The 22,203-nt window shown below is 59.1% G+C and overlaps 1 protein-coding gene across 3 annotated transcripts in view; it reads right to left on the bottom strand.

Moving 5' to 3' along the window:
* The window catches only part of PER2 (period circadian regulator 2), a 39,545-nt gene that overhangs the window by 11,756 nt on the left and 5,586 nt on the right, over window positions 1–22,203 (bottom strand). For 2 of the 3 annotated variants that reach the window (XM_042950730.1, XM_042950729.1), the window contains exons 2-17: window positions 18,638–18,861; window positions 18,089–18,151; window positions 17,088–17,242; window positions 14,163–14,284; window positions 13,199–13,400; window positions 11,170–11,221; window positions 9,885–10,027; window positions 8,190–8,268; window positions 5,694–5,800; window positions 4,983–5,136; window positions 4,593–4,701; window positions 3,690–3,815; window positions 3,181–3,268; window positions 1,493–1,652; window positions 1,280–1,404; window positions 292–456 (exon numbers count right to left, since the gene is read on the bottom strand). In XM_042950730.1, coding sequence (XP_042806664.1) covers window positions 292–456; window positions 1,280–1,404; window positions 1,493–1,652; window positions 3,181–3,268; window positions 3,690–3,815; window positions 4,593–4,701; window positions 4,983–5,136; window positions 5,694–5,800; window positions 8,190–8,268; window positions 9,885–10,027; window positions 11,170–11,221; window positions 13,199–13,400; window positions 14,163–14,284; window positions 17,088–17,242; window positions 18,089–18,151; window positions 18,638–18,843 — 2,056 coding nt within the window. In that variant the 5' untranslated portion in view covers window positions 18,844–18,861. The remainder of the gene's footprint in view (window positions 1–291; window positions 457–1,279; window positions 1,405–1,492; window positions 1,653–3,180; window positions 3,269–3,689; window positions 3,816–4,592; window positions 4,702–4,982; window positions 5,137–5,693; window positions 5,801–8,189; window positions 8,269–9,884; window positions 10,028–11,169; window positions 11,222–13,198; window positions 13,401–14,162; window positions 14,285–17,087; window positions 17,243–18,088; window positions 18,152–18,637; window positions 18,862–22,203) is intronic. The other variant, XM_042950731.1, reaches the window with a different exon arrangement.

Genomic DNA, 22,203 nt, shown 5'->3' on the forward strand with positions numbered 1-22,203 from the left:
CTGAGTGGCTCAGCCAGTTGAATGTCTGGCTCTTGATTTCGGCTCGGGTCATGATCCCAGGGTCTTAAGATTGAGCCCGTGGTCAGGTTCCATCCTCGCTGAGCATGAAGCCTGCTTAGGATTCTCTCTCTCTCTCTCTCTCTCTCTCTCTCTCTGCCCCTCCCCTGCTCACACTCACTCTCTCAGAATAAACGTTAAAAAAATAATTAAAACTTTTTTAATTAAAAAAACCCAATTTTTACCGTTAAAGTCAGAGAACCCTCGGCATCGTCCGAGAACCAAGAAGCATACCTAGCTCCGGCTGTGGCTTCTTGTCGCCCACGTGGACGATGGTGCTGCTGTAGCTGCACTGGCTGCTGAGGGACACCACGCTCTCCGCCTTGCCCGGCAGCGTCAGCGAGGTCAAGTGCGCGCTGACCTCCGCGTGGCTGTTCACCTCGGAGGGTGAGGCCGTCTCTTTGTGAGGCAGAAAGGACACAGACACAACCGTGCAATAAAAGCAGACCGTTCAGATAAGAACCAGCACTGTCTGTGCGACGCACCCACACCCACGGGCCCACCTGGTCCGCACACGCCCGGCAGGTGACGGTCTGTCGGCAGGTATTTATTCCCGGGGCGAGAAGAGGAAATTCTGAAGTGGGCGGAATCACACCTCTCCCGTCCCGAGTCCTCTAAAAGGGGGTGGGCGGCCGGGCAGCCGCAGGTCCTCTGGGTCAGGGGCCTCTGCCCGGACCCCCTCCGCGGGCCGAGAGAGAGGCCGCACAGGCAGCCAGGGGCCCGCCCTCTGCTGAGCGCTCTGCCCGCAGCCCGGGCACAGACAGTCCCTCACAGTGTGACTGCCCAGCTTGTGCTCTTTCAGCAACGGGACACCCGGTTTCTGGCTCTCGGAATGACCACCGGCGACACTCACAGGGTCTGAGGGGCCTGGGACTTAACCTGGCTTGTAGGGCTGCAGCAACGTTCAGAGGCCGGTGCTCTGCTGAGACACCATGTTGCCCAAGAACGACCGTGTGACGTGCCCCCGGTCCTCCCGCTCCAGCAGCCCCGACAGGACCCTCGTCTCGAAGTCCCAGATCACCTTTACGTCTAGCTTGTGAGACGGCTGCTAACTTTGGAGCTACTTTGGTTACTGAAGAAACAGCCTCCACCCACAGACTGTGTCCTTGAAGCCCTCAGACTTGCCCTGGGAGGGAGGGGGGCTCCAGGCCTTCCGGGACACCTGATCCCACAGCGGGCATCCAAGTTACCACACCCCCCGCAGCTCGAACGGGCAAGACACCTGTGCCATGCGGCCCGAGACCGGCCACCGCCTTCCGCTTATCGCCGGCCTTCTGCGTCGCCACGTTCGCCGGGAACTCACACTTCCTCTTGAGAGTAGCGGCCTCACTGCAGCTCTCCAGGTACCTGCACGGGGGGCCGGGAAGGGCTTCATGTGACACGGGAGCCCCCAGAGTGCACGAACGACAGAGGGGGGGACCGAAAGGGGCCGCACCTGATGACGCCGTCCAGGCAGCTGATCTGCTGGTAGGAGCCAGCGGGCGGGCTCTTGCCACCCAGCTCCTCGGGGAAGCCGCCCGGGGGCAGGCTGGCGCCCGAGCTGTCCTTTTCCACGGGGACAGCTTTCATCTGAGCACAGGAACTACTCTGTATCTCTGAAAGAAGGACCAGATAGCTCAGTTAATACCTGCTTCCCCCAAACAGTATTCTGTATGTTTACAAAGTCTCTTAATTCTGCCTACAAATGAGGCTCGGGGCTCAGAATATGATCCACAGACACAGAAATCCAGGGACAGCCAGATATTCAGGCAGCTCTGTGGGGGCAAGTGTCACTGTGCCACCCACAGAGGGAACCTAGAGGGAGCTGTCACCAGGGCCAAGGCCTGCTTCTCTCTGGGGCTCGGCGGCCCTCGGCCCGGGCTATCCCCAGGGTCAGGGACTCAGCAGTGGGGAAGGCCAGTTCTTACTTAAAGTCCTGAAGCTTCTAGGGCCAATTAGATTGCAGACGCTTTTTAGTTGCTCAATATCATTCCCTGTCTCTGGGAGGGTCAGTCCTTCCAAATATGACCCAGTGGGTGATAACAGTCGTAATGGTCTCCAGTGCGGCTTGCTGTGGACGTTTCTCGCCCTCACCACGCGCACCAAACCGCGTTCCCCTAAGGGCCCTCACGGGCAGAGCCACGCCCTGCCCTCTGTTGTGTCCCCAACACCCAGCACAGACCGCAGCATGCAGTCTGTCCGCTGGGGGCAAAGTGCACACCCACACGTCCCGAAGGCCAAAAATCCTGGCGAAGACCAGGTGTGGGCAGCCCAGGGAGGCTTCCTGGAGGAGGCGAGCCCTGAGTGCAAGGGAAGAGCAAGAACCCACGACGGGGAGAGGAGTGCGGTGCATGTGTGTGCGTGTGCACGTACGTGCAGAGGAACAGCATGAGCCCAGGCACGAGGGCGCAGGGACACAACCTGGTGGGGTGGGCTCAGGCGGCGAGGGGGTGCGCGGGCAGCTCCCTGGGCCACTGGCTCCCCGTGAGAGGGAGGCCTTTGACCAAAGCTGGCGCTGTCCACTTCAGACACCGCGTTCACGGGTGTGAGCGCTGTGGGCTGGCCGGGCAGCCCGAGGGGGGCGAGGGCACCTGCTCACGTCGTTGGAAGCGCCGACCCCACGGCCAGTACGCAGAGCTAGAACGGGGCGATGGGGCAGAAACGCACGCCTTGGCCACATCCCAACAGGCCTGCGGGGAGCCAGGTGACCACATAACAGCCGGGGTCGGCGAAACTGAATGAGTGAAGGCCCACGCTGGCGGCACGCCACCGAGCGGGGCTGCCCAATGGGGAGGGGAGGCAGCACGCTGGAAGGGTAAATCCCTGCCACCTGGAGTTAACGTTAAACCAGGTTCCTCTTTCCGCCTCCCGCACTTAGAGTTTTGCCAGGGAGAGGCACCTGGGTGGCTCAGTTTAAGCGTGTGAATGCGGCTCAGGTCATGATCTCACAGCTCGTGGGTTCGAGCCCCGCGTCGGGCTCCGTGCTGACAGCTCGGAGCCTGGAGCCCGCTTCGGATTCTGTGTCTCCCTCTCTCTCTGCACCCCTGCCCTCTGCTCACGCTCTGTCTCTCTCCCTCTCTCAAAAATAAAATAAACATTAAAAAAAAAAAGGTTTTACGAAGGAAACAGAGAATAATGCTCTACCTGTAGCACGTTTTTCCTTTTGTTCTCCAGAGTCACCAGGATAAGGACTTTTGCTTTTGACCCTGCCGTTAGCATTTTTACAAATTTCCTTGAGGAAAAACACAAGAACGCGTCACTCCCTCGAGGGGACCCTCTGGCATCGCAGCCTGTCCCCCACGGTGAGGTCAGAGAAGAGCTGACAACTCCCAGCAACGCAGAAGTAAGTTCTGAACGAGAAATCAGAGTGTGGCCGAGCTAGAGAAAACGAGCTTGATGGTCCCAAGAACACAAATCAAGGGACCCGGCAGGTTACGGTTTTGTTGCGTCTTCACTTCTGCTTGATTCGCCTGCTTTAAGGGATTTTCACCCAGACTTGAGCCACAGCTCTTGGACGCTTCCCCCCTTAGAGACTCGAGAGTGAGTCCAGAGCGAGCAGGTTCAGAGGGCAGGTGGCCGGGGCTGTGCGGGCTCCAGGGCTGCCGCGGGTCAGTCTACCCGGAGAGGGAGGGACACGGTGGATAGGGACTTACGGTCCGCCTCCGGCGGGAGTGCTTGTGGCCGTTGCTGTCGCTGGAGGACGTCTGGCTCATGAGGGGCTCGTGGGACCCGTTGCTACCCAGGCTCCCGTAGCCGCTGGAGCCGCTGTGGGGGACGGGCTGGGGAGACAGCAGACAGGAAGGCCTTGGACGTGGCTGGGGGACATGGCTGGCACTGCGGGTTCGGTGCCCCCCAACACGGCCGTCTCGCAGAGGCTGTGACCTGCCCTGGGGAGCAGGGCAAGGACAAGGTGGGGGCTGGGCTGCAACCCCGGGTCAGGCTGCGGGATGCATCCCCCGATCCCAGTCGCACACACTCCCTGAAAGAGGGACCATTCGACCCTGTCCCTCAGCTCCCTCATGGGCCAGTCTGGTTTCTACCCAGGGGTTTTAGGAACAAGAAGGGGCGTGCTGTGGTGTCGCCGCGGTCTGAGGAGACGGACAGGCAGAAGCTGCCTGGCTGGGGGGACTGGTGGCCACGCTAAGTTTTCTCGAGTGCTGCGTCTGTCCCCAGAACACGCAGAAGGCATTCTCTGGTCCCCCGGGGCCCAGCAGGTGACCCGCTCTCACCCAGTGCACCGGTGGGGGGCCATGCGTGGGCTAGCACCAGGGCCTGCGGGCGGACTCGGGGGCTGGGTGCCATCCTTCAGTGGCTGGCCCCGGGCTGCCGTTCAGGCACAGACGCCCCAACATGTATGGCTGGGGCTGCCCCCAACGGTGCAAACGGCAGGTGTGCCCAACTGTCCGGGGCCCAGACCAGGGGCACCGGGGCGCAGGGGGGAGCCGGATGCGGGGAGACGAGCCCGAGAGGGAGGGAGGGAGGGGCACCCCGGGTCTCCGAGCAGCCCTGGGCCACTTCCACAGGGGGACAGGAGGGCGCGCAGGCAATGCACCCACCTGTAGCAGCAGCCGGTGTATCTGCTCCGTGAGCTCCTGATCGCTGGGGTGGAGGCCCTTCTCCTCCACACACGACGGAGCCGAGAACACGTCTTCGTTCAAAGGGCCCCTGTGCCGCGTGAATCTGTCTGTTAGTTGGGCCCCATGCCGCACACCCCTGCCAGGCTTGCCTCCCCCCTGCAGACCCGTGGGCTGCCACCTACCCACTCACGACCTCCTCCTTTCCACTCGCTGCTCTGCCTGCGTGAGGTGTCCCCCTAACCCCCCGCCCCAGGAGCAAGGCGTGTGGCGGAAGGTGACTTGGGTCCTGGTCACCCGGTCCCGCCCCACGCGGTGTGCTGGTGGGGGAGCCAGGGTCCCCGGGCCGCGCCGTGCACTGAGAGCACTCACACCCTGACTCTGTGTCTCCCGATGATGAAGGAGATTTTTCTGCTCCACGGGTTGATGAAGCTGGACCAGCTGGTGTCCAGGGTGACGTATTCACCGTTCCGGGCGCGGAACCGGATGGGAGAAGAGTCGAAGGGCTGTCCGCCGGACTGCACGACTGGGGGAGGGGGAGGGGAAGGGTGCGGGCGTGAGGACGAGAGGCTGGCGCTCTCGGGAAGAGGGGAGGGAGAGGCGCTCCGTTCTGGAGTCACCTCGAAACTTGAGAGATGCCAACCTCCCCAACGCTACCGCTGTCGGCGCCCCGCCCCGCTTTAAACTGCAACAACGGACCGTTGCCAAAAGCGCCACCACGCATTTCGGCACACGCGTCTGTAGCCTTGACCGGCCCCCAGGGGGGCGCTCAGCGTCCCCCGTGTCTGCGAGGCCTGGGCTCAGTGGGGACCCGTGTCATCCACTCCCCTGGCCTGGTCAGCACCGGTGTCGCCACAGCTGAACCCGCACCCCTCCCCCCACCCGCCAGGGAAGCCAACCGTAAAGGCAGGATGGCCACGGTTCAGGCTGTGGGCCACAGAGGCCCCACGAGAGATGAGCGCTCCTGACCCACGGGACTAGGGCTCGGGCACGGCCGGGGCACCCGTCACACACACTGGCGGCCGGCCTGACCCATCTAGGCTGGGTGCTGATGGCAGGATTTACTGTGAAAAGGGGACCTACTCTTTTTGTGGATGGTAAGCATCAAAGGCCGGTCACTGGGGTGAAGCCGCACGAGCAAGGGGGTCTCGATCAGATCCTGAGGTAGGTAGCCCAGGAGGGGGACCGCCCTGCAAAGCAAGCACACACACGGGGGTCCCTGTGCAGCCCCCCTTCCCCAGCCCCAGCCTCATGGCTGCGCTTCGGGACGCGGTCTGGAACACAGCCTCGAAGGGGGGGCCCTAGTTCATCTCTAAGGACCATCCTCCTCCTGGGGGGCAGGGAAGGGACAGACTCCAAATTCCCCAGAGAGCAAAGCTGGGGAACTGGGCTCACAGAGAACAGTCTTTCAGTTAATTGGCAAACAAAAGATGACAACATCCCCACAGGTCTGTGACGGGGAGCTAGGCCCTAGGAGGCCCAACGCATACAGGCCAAGTGCCCCAGCCGCCCTAGGAGGCCCAACGCATACCGGCCAAGTGCCCCAGCCGCCCTAGGAGGCCCAACGCATACCGGCCAAGTGCCCCAGCACGGGGCGGCGTCTTCACTCCTGAAAGAGTAAATCATGATAACGTTCTTGCTTTTTGTCTTTTAAGGTCTTTTCTTTCTTCATGTCATTTGTAAGTTTGGCCGGATGGGGCTGGGCATGGCTTCTTTTAAACAAGTTTTGCCTGCACGCCGGAAAACCCTGTTTGGCTCTTTTCCAGCTCAGGATGCTGTGCTTCGGTTACTTCGGCCGCCGTGTCTGGTTCTGAGAAGGTGCCACACAGGCGGGGGGCCTTCGCTCTGGGCCACCGGGCTTCCTCCTGCAGCTTTTAGGATGAGGTTTTGGGGTGACCGTCTCGGTGCCCGTTCTGCCCCCACGGCCAGCATTCTCTGCCCACGCAGCCACTGTTCCCTCTTCTGAGCCGCAGTTCAGCCTCCCCACCCTGGAGACCAGCCTTCTCGCATCGAACTGATGTTTCCCCAACCTCTTCCGAGCGGATGCCCTCACGCGAAAGGGCCTTCTCCAAGCCGTTAGAGCCACGCCTGCCTGTTCCCCTCGAATGGAGCTTTCTCGTGGGCCCCGCGTTAGGATTCGATCTTCTCCTCCTGGTCTGACACACACTCTCCAGGCTTCATGTTTTCATTTGATAGGATGTACAGAATGTTCCTGGTGCCCTTCCAGGTCAAGGTTTGGCCAGGGGAGAGGAGGAGGAGGAGGAAGGGGAAGAGGAGGAGGAAGAAGAGGGAGAGAGGGAGAAGAAAGAAGGGGAGGAGGAGAAGGGGGAGGAAGGAGGGAGAGGGTGGGGAGGAGCCCGGGCCACCGCCCAGGTGTCCTGTGCTCCGTGGGCTGGGCCGCCCGCAGGGCTCTGCTGAGGAAGGCCCTGTGCACCTGCTCACAACACCTGCACACGAGTGACAGCTGTGCTGGTTTGCAGGCAGGTGTTCTCAGACTCCTGGAAGAATAAAAATTATCCTGGGGCCGCTTTGTGAACGCAGCTCCCACGGCCCCCACGCCGAGCCCTGTTGGATGGGGCTGGGTGGGGCCCAGGAACCTGCGCCTTGAAGCCTTGTGTCTCTGGTGATTCTGCCACAGGGGGCGAGCAGAGCAGCCCTGAGCCGCCCAGAGCTGAAGGCTGACGGTTCCCTGGCCCTGCGTCCAGGCCGGGTACCTGGTGTCTCCAGGTCAGGCGCAGGCAGCGGGGTGGGCTTGATCCTCGACAGCATCTGTGGAGGTCGCCTGGGCCGACTGAGAAAGCCCGGGGTGCTTCTGGGCCCACTTCCTGTGGGTCTTCCGAGGGGGGCTCTTCCCCATCACTGCCGGCAGCCAGCAGGATCTTCTGTCTTTGTGCAGGAGGGGCCGGGGGGAGGCGCTCCGTGGGCTTCGGCCCCAAGTCAGCCAACCCAGAACCCTCTGAGAAGGGCGGGGCTCCCGACTCCCACAGGCACCATGTGTTCCGGCCACAGCACCTTGAGTGGGACACAGAGCGAAGCTCCGGGCAGGAACGGAGGTGACCGCCGGCCCCCCCCTCCCCCCCCGCGGGGATCAGGCTGTGACACACACGCTGGTGTGTGGGACACATTTCTGCTGGGATCCTGCCAATGGCGTCTCCGGCTCCAATCCTAACCCGAGCACGCCGTCCCTGGCCATGCCGTGCTTTAGTCGTGTGCGATTTTGAAATGAGTTTAAATAGGATAACGAAGATAGACTCCATTAGAACGATGATCAGCTCCCCAGAATGCTCCATTTACACAACGTTCCTATCTCGGGAGGTTGTTAGTGCAATTCCACAATCGTTTCATTGCCTACAGTTCAACATCTTTGCGGATTACCTTCTCAAACCAACATGCAGCCTTAACTTTAGCTGCATAGCGTTCATGCCCAAAACATAAAAATTGACTGGGCTGTGTTGAGCTGCTATTAAGTAAAACCAAGATAATGACGAAACGCTAAACATCACGTGGTCGAGTCTGCCGACACGAAGGGCGCGACAGTGATTCCAAGACATGCAAAGGGCACCGCGCCAGGCGGCTTACCTTTCGTCCACATCCTGGAACAAGCAATTTGGTGTATGCGTGGTCGTAAAGATTCTCTTTTCAGGAGGAATTCGAGGGGCTGAAAGAAGAGAATTTTACACAAGTTTCTGATTCTAATACACACTTAGTGCAGTTACATTATAGCTACCGGAAAACGCCGTGTCGATTCACAGGATGTGTGGCGGAGGAAGGAATTAAGGGGACTCTGAACCACAGCCTGTCACATAGGGAGCAGAGCAGACCCTACGCTAGATGACCGCCAGCCAGCCTCAACTCCTCTGTGGGCAGGTTCAGTCTAGAAGGCCAAGGACCGCCACACTAACAGAAGCACGTGCTGTCGCGTAGGCTTCTCTCGGCAAAATCGTGCCGGAAGGCCATATCCGTGATCTTTCAGATCCAACGAGGGTGAGCTCAACAAATTGTTTAAAAAAAAGATGAGTTAAGTGCTTAGATTCAACATTCTCAGCAAATGTCACTGTAACGGGGACTTTACAGTTTCTAGGGCGGGCAAAGAAGATAGAGTAACTTGCACAAAGGAAATCACATATCCGGAATCTCCCTCAGCTACCAAATTCATGGGCAAAACATTCAAAATTCCAAAGCTTTCCATTCGTGAAGCAGAATCCTGTTGGGATGAACAACTCGGTGCAACCCAGGTAACCCTTCTCAGTCCTTCTCGAATATTTGGAAGAGAATATTCCATATGGAGGAGCCCCTCAAACATCTGAGAAAGGGCCACATGCCTAAAACATCTCTATCGGTTTTAAGAAATAAATGCCTTTTTAAAAACTGGCATCATTAACCACTGAGACAAGATTGTACACACAACGAAACGTGCACCAAACTGGATCCCTGTGGCTCAGTAGTTGCACATGGCGCCTGCTTTCTGGGAATTCTGGTCACGTGGCTTGCGGAGCTGCTGGGGCGAGGACCTTGGGCTCCCGGCCCGGTCCTGCAGTGGGTCACACGAGGACCGTGTCATACCACAGTTCAGGAGGTGGAGTCACCAGGAGGACAGAATCAGGGTGGCCAAGTGCCTGGGGGCCTTTGGGCTTCAAGGGAAAGTCCAGATTTGGGGTTTTTGGGGGGAGAAGGTGGTCTGAGAAGCCAGCAGGACCAGGAACGGGCACCTGGTGGGATAAGCCTGCTGTACTGTGGTTTTCTACAGGCAGAGGGAGGGAGGAAAGAACCAGAGTGAACAGTGGGAGCCAGGCCGCCAGGCTGCACGTCGGGAAGGCGGGGAATGCAGTAGAAGGTAGGACGAGCCACAGCCTCATTTCCCGAGTGGGCGGATGGTGTGGGGTCCTGAGCAGGCAGTGCTGTCCCTGCGCTTCCGAGGTGGGAGGTGCATGAGGATGGGAGGGACCTGGGGACCCGGCAGGGCCATCCTCACTGTATGGATGGAAGGCAGTGGCTGGGGAAGGGGCAGGGCGCTCTGGACACAGCAACAGCCTGGTCACGGGTGCGAGATGCCGGCACCCAGACCCTCTGATGGACAGGGGGAGGCGGTATGGCAGGGGCCACCGGGGGGCCCAGGGGACAAAGGTGGGCGTGCAACCAGAGGGAGACGGACACTGTGCAAGGTGGGGGGAGAGGCCAGGGCTGGCAGTCAGCCTTACTGACATTAGGGGTGAGCCACGGGACTAACTGAGGCACCACACGGAGCCTGTGTCCCCGCCTGGGCCGGGCTCTTACCTTCGTAGCCCGAGTGCACTCTCTCCGCCAGCAGCACGCAGCACAGCTGGCCCTCGGCGCCCTGCGGGTCCCGCACCTTTACCAAGTAAGGCGTCATGCGAAACGGGTGGTAACGGATCTCGTTCTCGTGGCTGTTCCCGACACTGTGGAGGACGGCAGGGTCAGCGATGTGGCTCGAGGACAGAAGGAATCCCGTCCTGCTTACTGCCAGCCACCTCTGCCCGCAGCGGCTGCTCCAAGAGCATCCCTGCATGGCTGTCCCGAAGCCCGGGAGGCGGAGGCAGGCTCCCCTCTTGGGGACCTGGGCCAAGCTGGAGGTGCCGCCCGGGGTCTGGGTCTGGGCCTCTGCCCCGCTCCCTCGGGTGTCAGCGACATTAAAGGGCACAGCGAAGAGTGAACAGCCCTGGGCAGTGGGAGCTCCTCCAGGAGCCGTTCTCTACAGGGGGTCACATTTTCACTGGGGGAGAAGACGTTGCTTCACTACTGAGGCCCCAGCCCCAACTGCCCAGGGTACCAGAGCCCGGCCAGGGGGTCACTCCTGACACTGCGGCTGGACGCTCAACCGGTCACCTTGTTTCAGGCCAAAAGCCTGTTGGGGAAGCTCTGGGGGCTCTTTCTGGAAAAAACACACACTTGAGGTACAGGCTGCATGTGCTTTCGGGGTCCTCTTGGGCCCTGGGGTACGTGCCTTCCTGGTTAAGGGCCCGGGCGGCTTTCCCAGGTGACGGACACCAAGTCCAGGCTCCTCGGGCTGATGTTCTCCATGAGGAAGGGTCCAATCACCCCACTGCTGACCATGCTGCCTTAACTCCCCATGCACATTGTTTTATTTAAAAAATTGTTTTAATATTATCATCGACAGAGAGAGACAGAGTGCAAGCAGGAGAGGGGCAGAGAGAGAGGGAGACGCAGAATCCGAAGCAGGCTCCAGGCCCCGAGCTGTCAGCACAGAGCCCGACGTGGGGCTCGAACCACGAGCCACGAGATCTTGACCTGAGCCGAAGTCAGTCGCTCAACCGACTGAGCCCCCCAGGCGCCCCCTCCCTGTGCACATGTGAAATGCAGTTTTCACACAGACTTTTCAGGAATATGTGCACTGCATGGCAGGGTGCCCGCATAAGCCTCTACCCTGAAGAGGTGCCGAGGGGCGAGGGGCGCGGGGTGGGGTCACGGCACAGCGGGAGCCGGTGGGGGCCGCTCCCACACCTCCTCAGCCTCACAAGCGGGGCTCGGGGGGGAAGTGGTGGCACCGTGCCCAGCTTGGGACACCCAGGCACGGGCTTACCTGACTCGGCAGAAGAAAGACTTCTCCTCCATGCAGTCTTGAGTAAACGCATCTGAAAGAAAGAGCCCGGAGTCACACACCCAATCCCATCCGATCTCATCCCATCGCACGACAGGACACACGGGCTGGCACTCTTGGCTTCTCCCAAGCCACAGAGAGGCGGGGGAATCGTCAGGCGCGAAGGCATGTTCACACAGGCACAAAGCGGAGCCCTCAGAGGCCATTCATCACACTTCCGACTGAAACGTGCTTCGTGAGTGTCGCACGTACCGGATCAGGAGGGGCTAAAAGTCTGCCTGCCGCCAGAACTTTACCACTTTTGAAACGGTTCCGAAGCTGACACAAACACGCCAACTAACAAGCCATTTAACTCGGGGAAACCGACTGACTGATGGGCCGAACGTGTGTGTGTAAGGCTCTAATACCTCCACCTACATGTTTGGGGGGATATTCGGTTCCGATAGAAGGCCCTACCCAAGCTCACGTCAGTCCTTCTGCTAAAATATTAACCTTCTTCAAAATCTGAAACGCTGAGCAACACGGGGTCATTCAGGCGGCGTCATCAGAGATGAGAGAATGGCGTTTCCACGATAAAGGAATTTTTTAAGAAGAAATCTCAGACGCTGATCTTTCACGTAAAGTTTCGTCTACTCGAAAGAAAGAGGAAAGTAGGAAATCCCTAACGAGGGAAAACAGCATAGAGTTACGGTCTGGAAAGGCCTCGGAGAAGTCACCCGGTCCTTCTTTTTTATTCAGACAAAAATTCAGGGGCAACCATCCTAGGGAGACGGTGCCCGCCTGTTCACGCTGTAAACCACGTGCAGAGCGATGTCCCTTCCACGCAGTGACCTACGGGTCCTCATGACACGCCCTGCAAGCTTTAGTGACCTGATTGGACAGTCCTTGGTGGGATTTCCGGGAGAAGGCAGGTGGCTCTATATCTGAAACCAAAAGTGAGTGTCTCCTTTCACGAGTCAACCCTATGGCCAACTCCCGGCTTGGCTTGTCTGCTGTAGGGAAGGTTCCGCCGTGCAGCTGTGGTGGGTGGGGTGGCGGCCCGGCCGGCAGACCGGAAGCAGGAGGAGGAGGGAGCAGGTGGGGACAGGGGCCCGCGATCCAGGAGACGGTGTCAGTGGGGCTGAGGAGCATGTGATATGAGCAGAGATGCTGACCCCCGAGCCAAGGGCGAAACGGGAGCCGGTTCTGGGCGATGCAGCCCCGGGCAGGCTCCAGCCAAGATCACGACTGAGGTCACGCCTATCTGGGATGACCCCCACAGTCACACTGAGTCCCACTGTGTCCCGTCCCTCCCGGTTCCTTAGTGTTTCTGCCCTTTGGTTCAACTTCAGCTCCGAGAGACCAGAGCCCCACAGGGGACAGGTAGACAGATGGTGGAGGACTTACACGGCAAAAGGGGGGCTTCTGCTGGCCTCCCTGGTCCCTGGAAGTGTGGAGAGGCTTCAGGGAAGGCCTGAGCCGGTTGGGCCCCTCCCCTGTCTGGCACCTTCTGCCAGGACCCGGTGCCACGTCTCTGCTGAGACTCGTCTAGCCACTGTGCAGACTGGAGCCTGACCAGCCCGGAGAGCTCGCGGTTTGAGCCCAGGAGGACGTCGCAGGCCGCCAGCACGAAGCCGCCCCTGGCCGAGGGGAGGAGCGCCCGCCCGTCACTGCGACATCACTGCGGCTGACCGCCATGGCGCCCGCAGGACGCAGGGCCCGGTCTCTGCACTCTGCGGGTTCACGCCAAGACCCCAGCTTCTCAGAATGACTTCGTTTCTAAAATGCCTAATGTTTCTTAGAGTCTTCTCAAACAGCTTTCCCTCTCTGAAATTCATGAAAAGACTACTTTTCTAAGTTTATCCTGAGCGAGCAGCTTTCTGTCTTTGGCCTCGACAGCTGTCGGGCAGGGGCGTGCTGCCGGTTTCTGGCAGAGGTGAGATGTGGCACGTGCCCCAGAGCCCCACGACCCCCGTGCCGCTGGCACACCAGGCCAGGTGGCCACCGCTCAGCCACCCCCCGGGGCCCTCACCTGCTCCGCTGCAGACGCCCCAGAGCGGGAGCTTGTAAGGCGTGGTGGACGCGTGGAACACGCTGACGTCGTGGGGCGCCAGGAACTCCACGAACCTGGCGCCGGGGAAGACGTCTCTTTTACAGTGAAAGATGGAGGCAACTTGGTCGGAGACGTACAGGATTTTCCCGGTGACCAGGGACACCGCTGCAGCAAACATACCCTGGAAGGAAGAAGGGGCTCAGTGGGGACAGCAGATGGGGTCCGGATGGGCTGCCCCTCCCCGGGGCCACAGACTGGGAGCTCAGGGGAGGCGTCTGGTCCCCCTCCTCAGCCCTGGCCAGAACTCTCCTCGCCTCTACCCCTATCTCTCTCCCCTGGGCCTCTCCCCTGCCAGCCCATCTCTCTCCCGGGGAGCCCCAGAGGCTCCTGCCCTGGGCTCCCTCCCCGCCGGCTAGCCTGAGCCCTGGCCCGGGGAGCTCTGGGGGGGGGTTCAGCTGCAGTGGGGACACTGGAGGAAGGACGCGGGAAGGACTGGGGAGCCCCACTCTCCAGGCCAGTTCTGCCACGGTTCCAGTATGTCTGGGTCCCCACCTGCCCTTAAGCCTGCTCTCTGACTGAGAAGTAGGGGTGCAGGGAAGGGAGCACTCGCTCCCCTTCCCCCAGACCCCCAAGGGTGCCCCCACCCTAACAGGCTGCTTAAAAAAGCATGAGCGTTGGAGTCTCGGGAACTGAGTTCAAATCCCAGGTGCCCCAAAGTGAGCCTAAGATCACCTGGTCACTGCTCGGTCAAGGTGGGGCTCGGTCTTACACGCACAAGGCATGGGGCGGAGTCGCCGTGAGAGAAGGACAGCCTCACAGAAAGCCGCAAGAGTGTGCTACACGACCTGCTTCTGAATCGCTCACTTGACCTTGTTTTCGTCGTCCCTGCGGTGGCTTAACCGGATCAAGGACTCGGCTTCTGGCGGGGGGAGGCTCCGCTTACCGCGTTCTTCACGATGAACTCGGAAGTGGCGCCCTCGATGTCCTCCGCGGTGTAGCAGGGCAGGCTGGCGCCGCAGGCCTGGCTCTCGCCCGACAAGAGCAGCTGGTAGTATTCCTCACTGGCTGCGGGAGAGACCAAGGGGCTGAAAATGGCTCCCGCCTCTGCGCGTCCGGACGCGACTGTTCTCACGGGAAAGGGGGGCTACGCACACTAGCCTCCTCGGACGCCGAGAGAACGGAAAGAGAAATGTGAAGGCAAAGCAAACAGAAATCTTTCATTTGTCCTGAAAACCCCGAAGACCTGCGATTACAGAACTTCTAACGTGGTGAGTACACGGGGCGCCGGGGAGGCTCAGTCGGTGCAGCGGCCGACATCGGCTCAGGTCACGGTCTCATGGCTCGTGGGTTCGAGCCCTGCATCAGGCTCTGTGCTGACGGCTTGGAGCCTGGAGCCTGCTTCAGATTCTGTGTCTCCCTCTCTCTCTCTCTCTCTCTGCCCCTCCCCTGCTTACACTCTCTCTGTTGCTCAAAAGATAAATAACAAAAAATAAAATAAAATGGTAAGTACACATTATTTTAAGTAACCTGGGTGGAGAGTTCCCCCTAACCCTCACTTTGCCCACAAGGTCTTTAATTGTGACCCAACAAGGGAGTCTCTCTGTAGGATGGCCGTGGCCCCAGTATGTGGTTCCTTGTGGCCCTGGCGCTCCCATCCAGACAGAATCCACTCATCTCAGGACCTACAGCTTTCAAGGGCAATATCATGGTACTGCCCACCCCCCCCCCCCAGGCCTCCGGGGTGGGGGGCAGCCCCCAGGGACGGGTGCCGGCAGCCCCGCCCTTCAGAGAAGCCCCTACCCCTGCAGTCTGTGAGCGCCCTTGGGTAGGCTGGCTGAGCACGGCTTCTGTTTCTACTCTATTAACCCTCACAAAACAGACACAGGTTTAGACAGGAGCCTGAAGAGAGATCTGGGGCTGACGAGGGCACCCAGGAGGCCAGCGGATACCACACACCGCAGACCCCCCCATGCCCAGCACCGGACCTTTCCACCAGACTGCATGGGAGACCAAGGGCGCCCTTCTGACAAGAGTTGCTCAAACGTCAGGAAATATGAAGACGATTTGGAGTATGGCTTCTTATCCATCACCGTTAGTGACAAACGTGCTGTGAGCTAAGCCCTGCCTGGAGGGAGTAACTGATGATAACAGAACAAAGCCATTGTTTGAGTCTTTATCTCAACCTCCCGGGTTTTTCTCTTCTTACCCACATTTTCACTGTGCAGGGTCCACTGGGCCCTCCGCGTGCCTGTGACAGGTACACGAAGGTCAAGTGGGTAGAGCGGGGCTGGGGCTCCCTGGTAGAGGGACGTGTACCCCCTCGTCCGCCCTAACGAGATGTTGGCTTTTCTTCTGTCTCTGTTTCCTGCTCATAAGGGGCCCAAACAGCTCAGAGATTCCTCAAAGTGCAGGAGTGGGGGGTTCCCAGCAAAACGGAAAGGTTCGCCTGAGGGTTCACTGCTCGAAGATCAGGGATACTTCCCCCAAGCTGTCTGCTGTTCTCTCTCAAGCACTGCAGGAAATTTAAAAAAACTCTCAAAGCTCATATCCCCATTCCCAGCAACAGACCAAAAGGCGAGGCTGCACGAACCTTTCTGACTGTCCCGTAGCTAAAGCATCCCGAAGTGACCCAAACAGAGGGGTCACAGCCCAAACTCCTTGGGATGGGTGTCTGCAGAAGGGCTCACCCAGCAGTCAAGTTCCTGCTTCTCTAGAAAATCTGGTGCGCGCGTGTGTGTGTCCTTAGGGCAGTGTGCCCCTTACCCGTCCCGGAGACAGAGGCACCTGCGGTTGCCTGAGTCCCAGGAGATGGGGGCGGGGTACCTGCTCAGTGCGAAGTCCAGCCACAGTGAGTGAAGGAAGTCCCCACTCTGTCGGCAGTTACTTAAGGGGCTTGGAGTTTATTGAAACGTCAAGTGTCTGAGCCGGACGATGCAAAGGTTTTGGAAACTGCAGTGTTTGTTCAGATTCCCGCACTGCATCTATGAGGACTTGGGCACAGGCACCCTCAGGTGGAAGCCTTAGTCTAGACCACGGGCAGCCCTAAGGGCTCTTACATAATCTGCCACCTGAGAGTCAGATCCAAACATGCCCCCAAGCGGGAGTGGAGTCTGGGCGGGGCCTGTGATGGAAGGAGGCTCCCTGCTTGGCTTCCTGGGTGAAAGACACAACCACACGGAGACTCACATGGAGATTTTTACACAAACCAGAAGGTCTAAAGCAGGGGCCCTAAAATACCGTCCTGTGAGGGTGAGATCTGGCAAAAGCCTCCCTCGTATCTCTTTTTTTTTTTTTTTTAAGTTTATTTTTGAGAGAGAGAGAGAGGGAGAGAATGCACTGGGGAGGGACAGAGAGGAGAGAGAAAAATCCCAAGCAGGCTCCACACTGTCAGCACAGAGCCTGACATGGGGCTCGATCTCACAAATTGTGAGCTCATGACCTGAGCTGAAATCAAGAGTAGGACGCTTAACCAACTGAGGAGAGGAGCATCTCTTGTTATTTTTCAAAGGAGCCACCGGCCCTCAGTTCAACTCACATTCGTGATCCGAGCTGCTCACACAGTAGGGCCACCAGCTCCCGCCTGAGCCTGGAGGAAGCTGTGTCTTTTGAGCACCACCTGACCCCAGCCCAGAGCACAGAAGCTTTACGCTGTAAATACACGTCTTATATCAGCTGCTTTTCTGTTTTTCTTTTTTTTCTCTCTAAATGCCAAGTACAATAGAAAACTTCCAGAGAATTAAGGTTTCCCATCATTGCCTTTTCCCAGACTTCCACAATTTCCTTCTGCAGTTTCAGGACTGGGTTTTAGAAAGTCGACACCACCCAACGGATTTCTACGAGTTTGGATCAAAGACGCGGCCGGACCTACCTTTCACCTGCTTCACGCTCCTCAGCGCATACTTCAAGGTCGCCAGCGTGCTGGCTTTCCCTTTGGCCTTCTTGTCTCCAGGGAGGTGGACCCTCAGCTCCTTCAGGGTTTTTATCAGCTCCTTGTGCGTGTCTGCTTTGGCAGACTGCTCGCTGCTGTGGCATTAAAGAAAGCCATCACACGTTGGCTTCCTGACTCCTCCTTCCTGTGCCTCTAGGCCCATTTCTGCACCAGGCCCCCAGGACATTTCGGTCTGCGTGGTTCTCTGTGGCGCACTGTGGGACGCATCGCAGCATCCCTGGCCTCAGCAGCAGAGGCCAGCATCGCCTCGCCACTTGTGACAACCGGAGCTGTCTCCCGACCCTGCTAGACATCTCCTGCAGGGGGACGAGACGCCCCGGCTGGGGGCCACTGCTCTGACCCAAGTGGGTGCGGCACGAGCCCCTTCACCTGGGCTTCCTTCCCCCATGGCTACAGCCGGGCTTTGCCCAGCATGGCCTGCTGGTCGACCCGCAGTCTGGCTGAGCAGGCTACCCCTCGGGAGCCCTGCCTGCCTGACCCGTGTCAGACAGAAAAGCATCGGGTGATGGCCATTACAGAGCGCAGCAAACTGGTTTCCCGGGGGGCAGGAATGTGAATGAGGAACACGAGAAGTCCTCAGAGAGGAAGGTTCTAAGAAGGACATCTAAACTTAAGGATACAGAGAGAGGAGGAAGTCAGAACAGGTGGGCACCTCCTGGTAAGAGCAGAGGGTGCTGCAGAAAGAAGGTTAGAAACCAGGTCTCTTTCTAGGGCGAGGTGGCCAGGTGCCCACACACCCGGGCTTAAGAGCCGGCGTCTGCTCCGGCAGTCATACGAAAATGTCTGTGGATATGAAGTTAAGGATGCCTGTGTCACAAACACCTAACGTGGGCGCGGAATGTTCCAGGGGAACGTAACCTCCAGTAACAAATCTCCATGTCTCTAAAGACCCGAAAGCAAGGGGGTTCTAACCGGCTCACCTGCAGCCGCTTGTCGTCGTGCTGTGTTCAGACTTCGCCATCAGGAGGCCAAAGGCATCTGGACTGTAAGCACGAGCGAGAGGTAAGGCCAGACTCAGAGGGCGGCACGCTCCACCCACTTCTCCCCCATCCCGCCAGAGACAACGATCCAGATTATACCAGAGCAAGGCAACTGAGGAAAAACACGAGGGAAAGGGGAAGCGGGAGCATAAAACCTTCAGACACCAGGAAAACTGAGTGTTCCGAGAAGGACTGAGGGAACGAGTTCATTTTCTGGAGGCCGCCCGGCCGCTAGCGGGGCTCCCGAGTCCTCGGCCCCCAAGACCTCACCACTCTCGTGAGCGGTTGTCTACCGGCAACCAGATACGCGACACCGACGGTCGCATCGCTACAGTAAATTTTAGTTATTCTGGGTTAATGAGATTTCTCTTTTTAATGTTGAAAAACCGGGCCATCGTGATTTAAAGATCACAAAAGCGATCCAACAGGATGAGATACAGAGAAAACAGACACCCAGCCCGGCCTCGGTGGGCCGAGGGTCCCACCTACCCCGGGGGGGCGACAGGCGGCCGGACCAGCACCCCCAGCTCCTTGCCGCCCCGCGAGCCCCGCCCCGAGGGGCAGTTTTCAGTTTCATTTCCGCTGGAGCCGCTGCTCATGTCGACGTCTTCCTGGAGGGGGGCTCCGTGGGGCCGGGGCGGCTCCACGGGCTCCTGGGCCGGGCGGCTGGGGGGGTATTCCGCGTACGTGTTCATGGTGGCTCCACAGTGAAGCTGGGAAAAGAGAGAAATGTCATCAGGCCTCGAAGAGCTCAGTCACCGCAGCCGCCGCGTGGGGCGCCTCACTGGGATCTGTCTCCAGGGTCCGCTAAGTAAGCCGGGCGCGGTCAGAGTCAACCGTGGGCATTCTTTGCTCTTGTTCACTGAGCTCCTACCTGCCCTGAATTAGGAAGCGGATGAATCGCGTGGCCGCAGCCCCCCGACGTCTCTAATTGCCGACGGCCTGGTCAGGAGGCGACAAGAGCATCAACGACCGCCGCCCGGCACGTGGGGAGCTTTGGCAAAAACACGGATTCCCACCGGATGGCTGGTGGGGCCTAGGAACCTGCATTTTACAAGTCTCCCCAGGTGACGCTGGGAGAGCAGGAGGGCTCAGAAGTCTTTGCATCACAAGCTGCAGGAGACCCCGAGCCCAGGCTGTGGGCGGGGGAGACCCTCCGGGAGAGAGAAGGCCGTGGGGCAGGCGCTGCCCTGTGAGGAGGGCAGAGTGGGCGGGAGCCCGGACAGTGGCACAGGGGTGAGTGCACGCGGGACGTGGAGGGAGAGGGACCGGTGTGAGGCCACTGAAGGATTCGAGGCAGCAGACGTAGCAGACGCGTGAACTCTGTTGCGTTCAGACAGGTCCTCACCACCGTACTATGCGGGAACTTTGGCGCATTAGGGGCGGGAGGGTGGAGGGGGCTGAGGTTAGAGCCAGGCCAGCCCTAAGGTTTCTGCAACAATCCTGGAACACAACCATGAGAATGAGATGACCATGAGTTTGCAAGGGGGGAGGGGACTGACCGGAAGCCTAGGGATGGGCAGAGAGGTGTCCCTGGGAAAGGACGACCCAGGACGGTGTCTCCCTCAGGGTCTCTCGGGAAAGAAAAGCTAGGCAGGTGGGGGAGGGGCAGCTGCTACTCCACCCCCCTCCCCCCCCCCCCCCCCCCCCCCCGCCCCCAGCCCCGGCCGGAGGGGCAGGAGGAAGGAGGGTTATGAAACCAAAGAACCGAGACGACCTGCAATTTGGGGGAACAGAGCTGGGGGCATAGACCCCTGGCTCCTCTCTCCTCCTGCCCTCAGCGTTCAGAGAGCCGGAAAGCGAGGGGACCCTGCTGGCACAGGCCTGGAAGGCCAGCCCTTGGGCACTGAGCGGGGAGGGAAGATCCAGAGGGCCCAGCCGAAGTGCCCTGACTGAGCGGAGTCCCCAGGGGCAGAATGTGTCCCCACGGCTTCCGTGCGCTCAGAGAAACAGAGCAGACACCCGGTTGATGGCAGAGACTATGGACACAGTGTTTCACGTAACCCTCGTGATCACTCATCGGATACCACATAGGAAACCATTCCTGGTATCAGTCTACGGATGAGAAAGCAGGCCAGTGACCCACTCAAGGCCACGCATGGCAGGTGACAGGGCTGGATCCCGTGTCCACCTGCTCCCGAAGACGGGCGCCCACGGGGAATCCAACCACATTACTCTACGGAAAACAGCAGGCGTGATGAGACCTCGTCTTGCGCGTGAACCAACAGATGGGCAAAAGCCAACGTGCGCCTTCTAAGATGTGCCACAAGGACCAGATGAACAGAAGCCACACGGCGTGGGGGAGACCAGCAGAGTTAGGACGGCACCTACTCCGTATCATAAATAAAAAGCGAGAAACGGCGGGTTCAAGGAAACAAGTAACGAGGGATGAGCCGAAGCCACAGAATGAGAAGAAAATGCCACCTTAGACAGAACACCAGAGAGACTGAGTCCAGAGTCCCTAATGCACAAGATGGCCTCAGCGACGGGGAGGTGAGCGCGAGGAACTTTGAAAAGCGGCAAGAGAAAGGGCGATGCTATCGGAGCCTCGTGTTTTCACCTGTGGTGATAGCTCTTCCTGAAAGAGACCCCGCACCTTAAAGCAGAGATTATAACGGAAGATACACCCCAAGAAAGCCAGCCTGGCTGAAGACGGATTCCCACCTGCCGGCTGAAGGACTCCCTGAGTTCCAGGCAAAGTTAGAGACGGTCGGAGCCAGCGACGTCCCGATGACAAACGATGTTTCCGGGGGGGGAGGGGGGGCGGAATCTACCTGCATCCAAACAGGAGAAACAAGGGATTACCTACAAAGGATGGAAAGTCACGTGAGTCTTGGGTGGAAGACACAGTCCACATGCAGCTCAGAGAGGAGGCGGCTGTGGTCAAAGGGAGGAGACCTCCGCCCAGCATACCTGCTCATTATGGCCTCAGCAGCTGGCCAGCGGGGTCCTGGATCAGAGAACCCACAACACCCGAGCAAAGTCAGGAACAAAACAACAAGTCTACTACTCAGCCTTCGTGTTGCCGATTCGCTTGTTTGTTTTTAACATTTCAGGCAAGTTCTGGCTGATCCGGTGACAGAACGAAAGGTGTTAACTCTGGGAGAGAGAGAGACCGGAGACTAGGAACAGGTATTCCCACCAAGAGAAACACCAAAGATCTAGAAAGCTGGAGAGATGCTCGACCTCAGTGGTCACGAGGAAAAGGCAAAGGATGACGTCACCAGAAATTAAGGGGACTGACGACATCCAGTGTCCACAAGGCGGAGGACTTCTGTGCATTGTGGTCACTAACTCAGTCTTTCTGGAGGGGACTCTGGGCATGTTCAGCAACATTTATAAGCTGCACCCCTTCCCACTGCTAGGAGCCCCTCCGCTCCGTGGGAGGGTCTACACACCTGCACGAAGACCCGAGTGTGGTGTTTGGAGAGGCACAAACCACCAAAGGTCATCTCAGGCACCTGGTCCACCATGAGCACCCCGGCCAGTGCCAGCCTCGACTTCAATCTGAGCGTGTGCCTCACCTGTCCACACAGTAGTGAGTGACCTCCCCGCTCCCCCGGCTCAGAGCACAGCCTCGGTCTGCATGACGGTCCACAGTTTTGCGACGCCTCCCTGGCTGCCTCCTCAGCCCTGACACTGAGCTCCGACCTCAGGACCTTTGCACGTGCTGCTCCCTGGTGCCCGCAGGCTCCATCCTGCAGACAGCCTGACCACCCTGCACAAACAGCACCGACTTCCTCACCTGTTCCACATCCCCGGCCTGGCTTCCTCTCCTCCATGGTGCTGACGCTGCCTGCTGCCGGACTCCCCCTGCCCTCCGCCCTGGTGTGCTGCAGCTTTGAGTCGTTCCCTGCTGTCACCCCAGGGCCCCGCACAAATTGCTAAAGGCATGAGGCCTGGGACAGCTGTGCTAGGGGATACTGTGCACCTCTTGAAAAGAGGAAGACAAGACCCACTGATGTAGGAAGATTCTAAGACACAAAGGAACACCTCACAGGACAAGAAATAACAACAAAGCGACGGACGGCACTCAGGCGGGGCTGGGCGCTGCC

The sequence above is a fragment of the Panthera leo genome, chromosome C1, assembly GCF_018350215.1.
Source record: "Panthera leo isolate Ple1 chromosome C1, P.leo_Ple1_pat1.1, whole genome shotgun sequence".
Classification (NCBI taxonomy): domain Eukaryota; kingdom Metazoa; phylum Chordata; class Mammalia; order Carnivora; family Felidae; genus Panthera; species Panthera leo.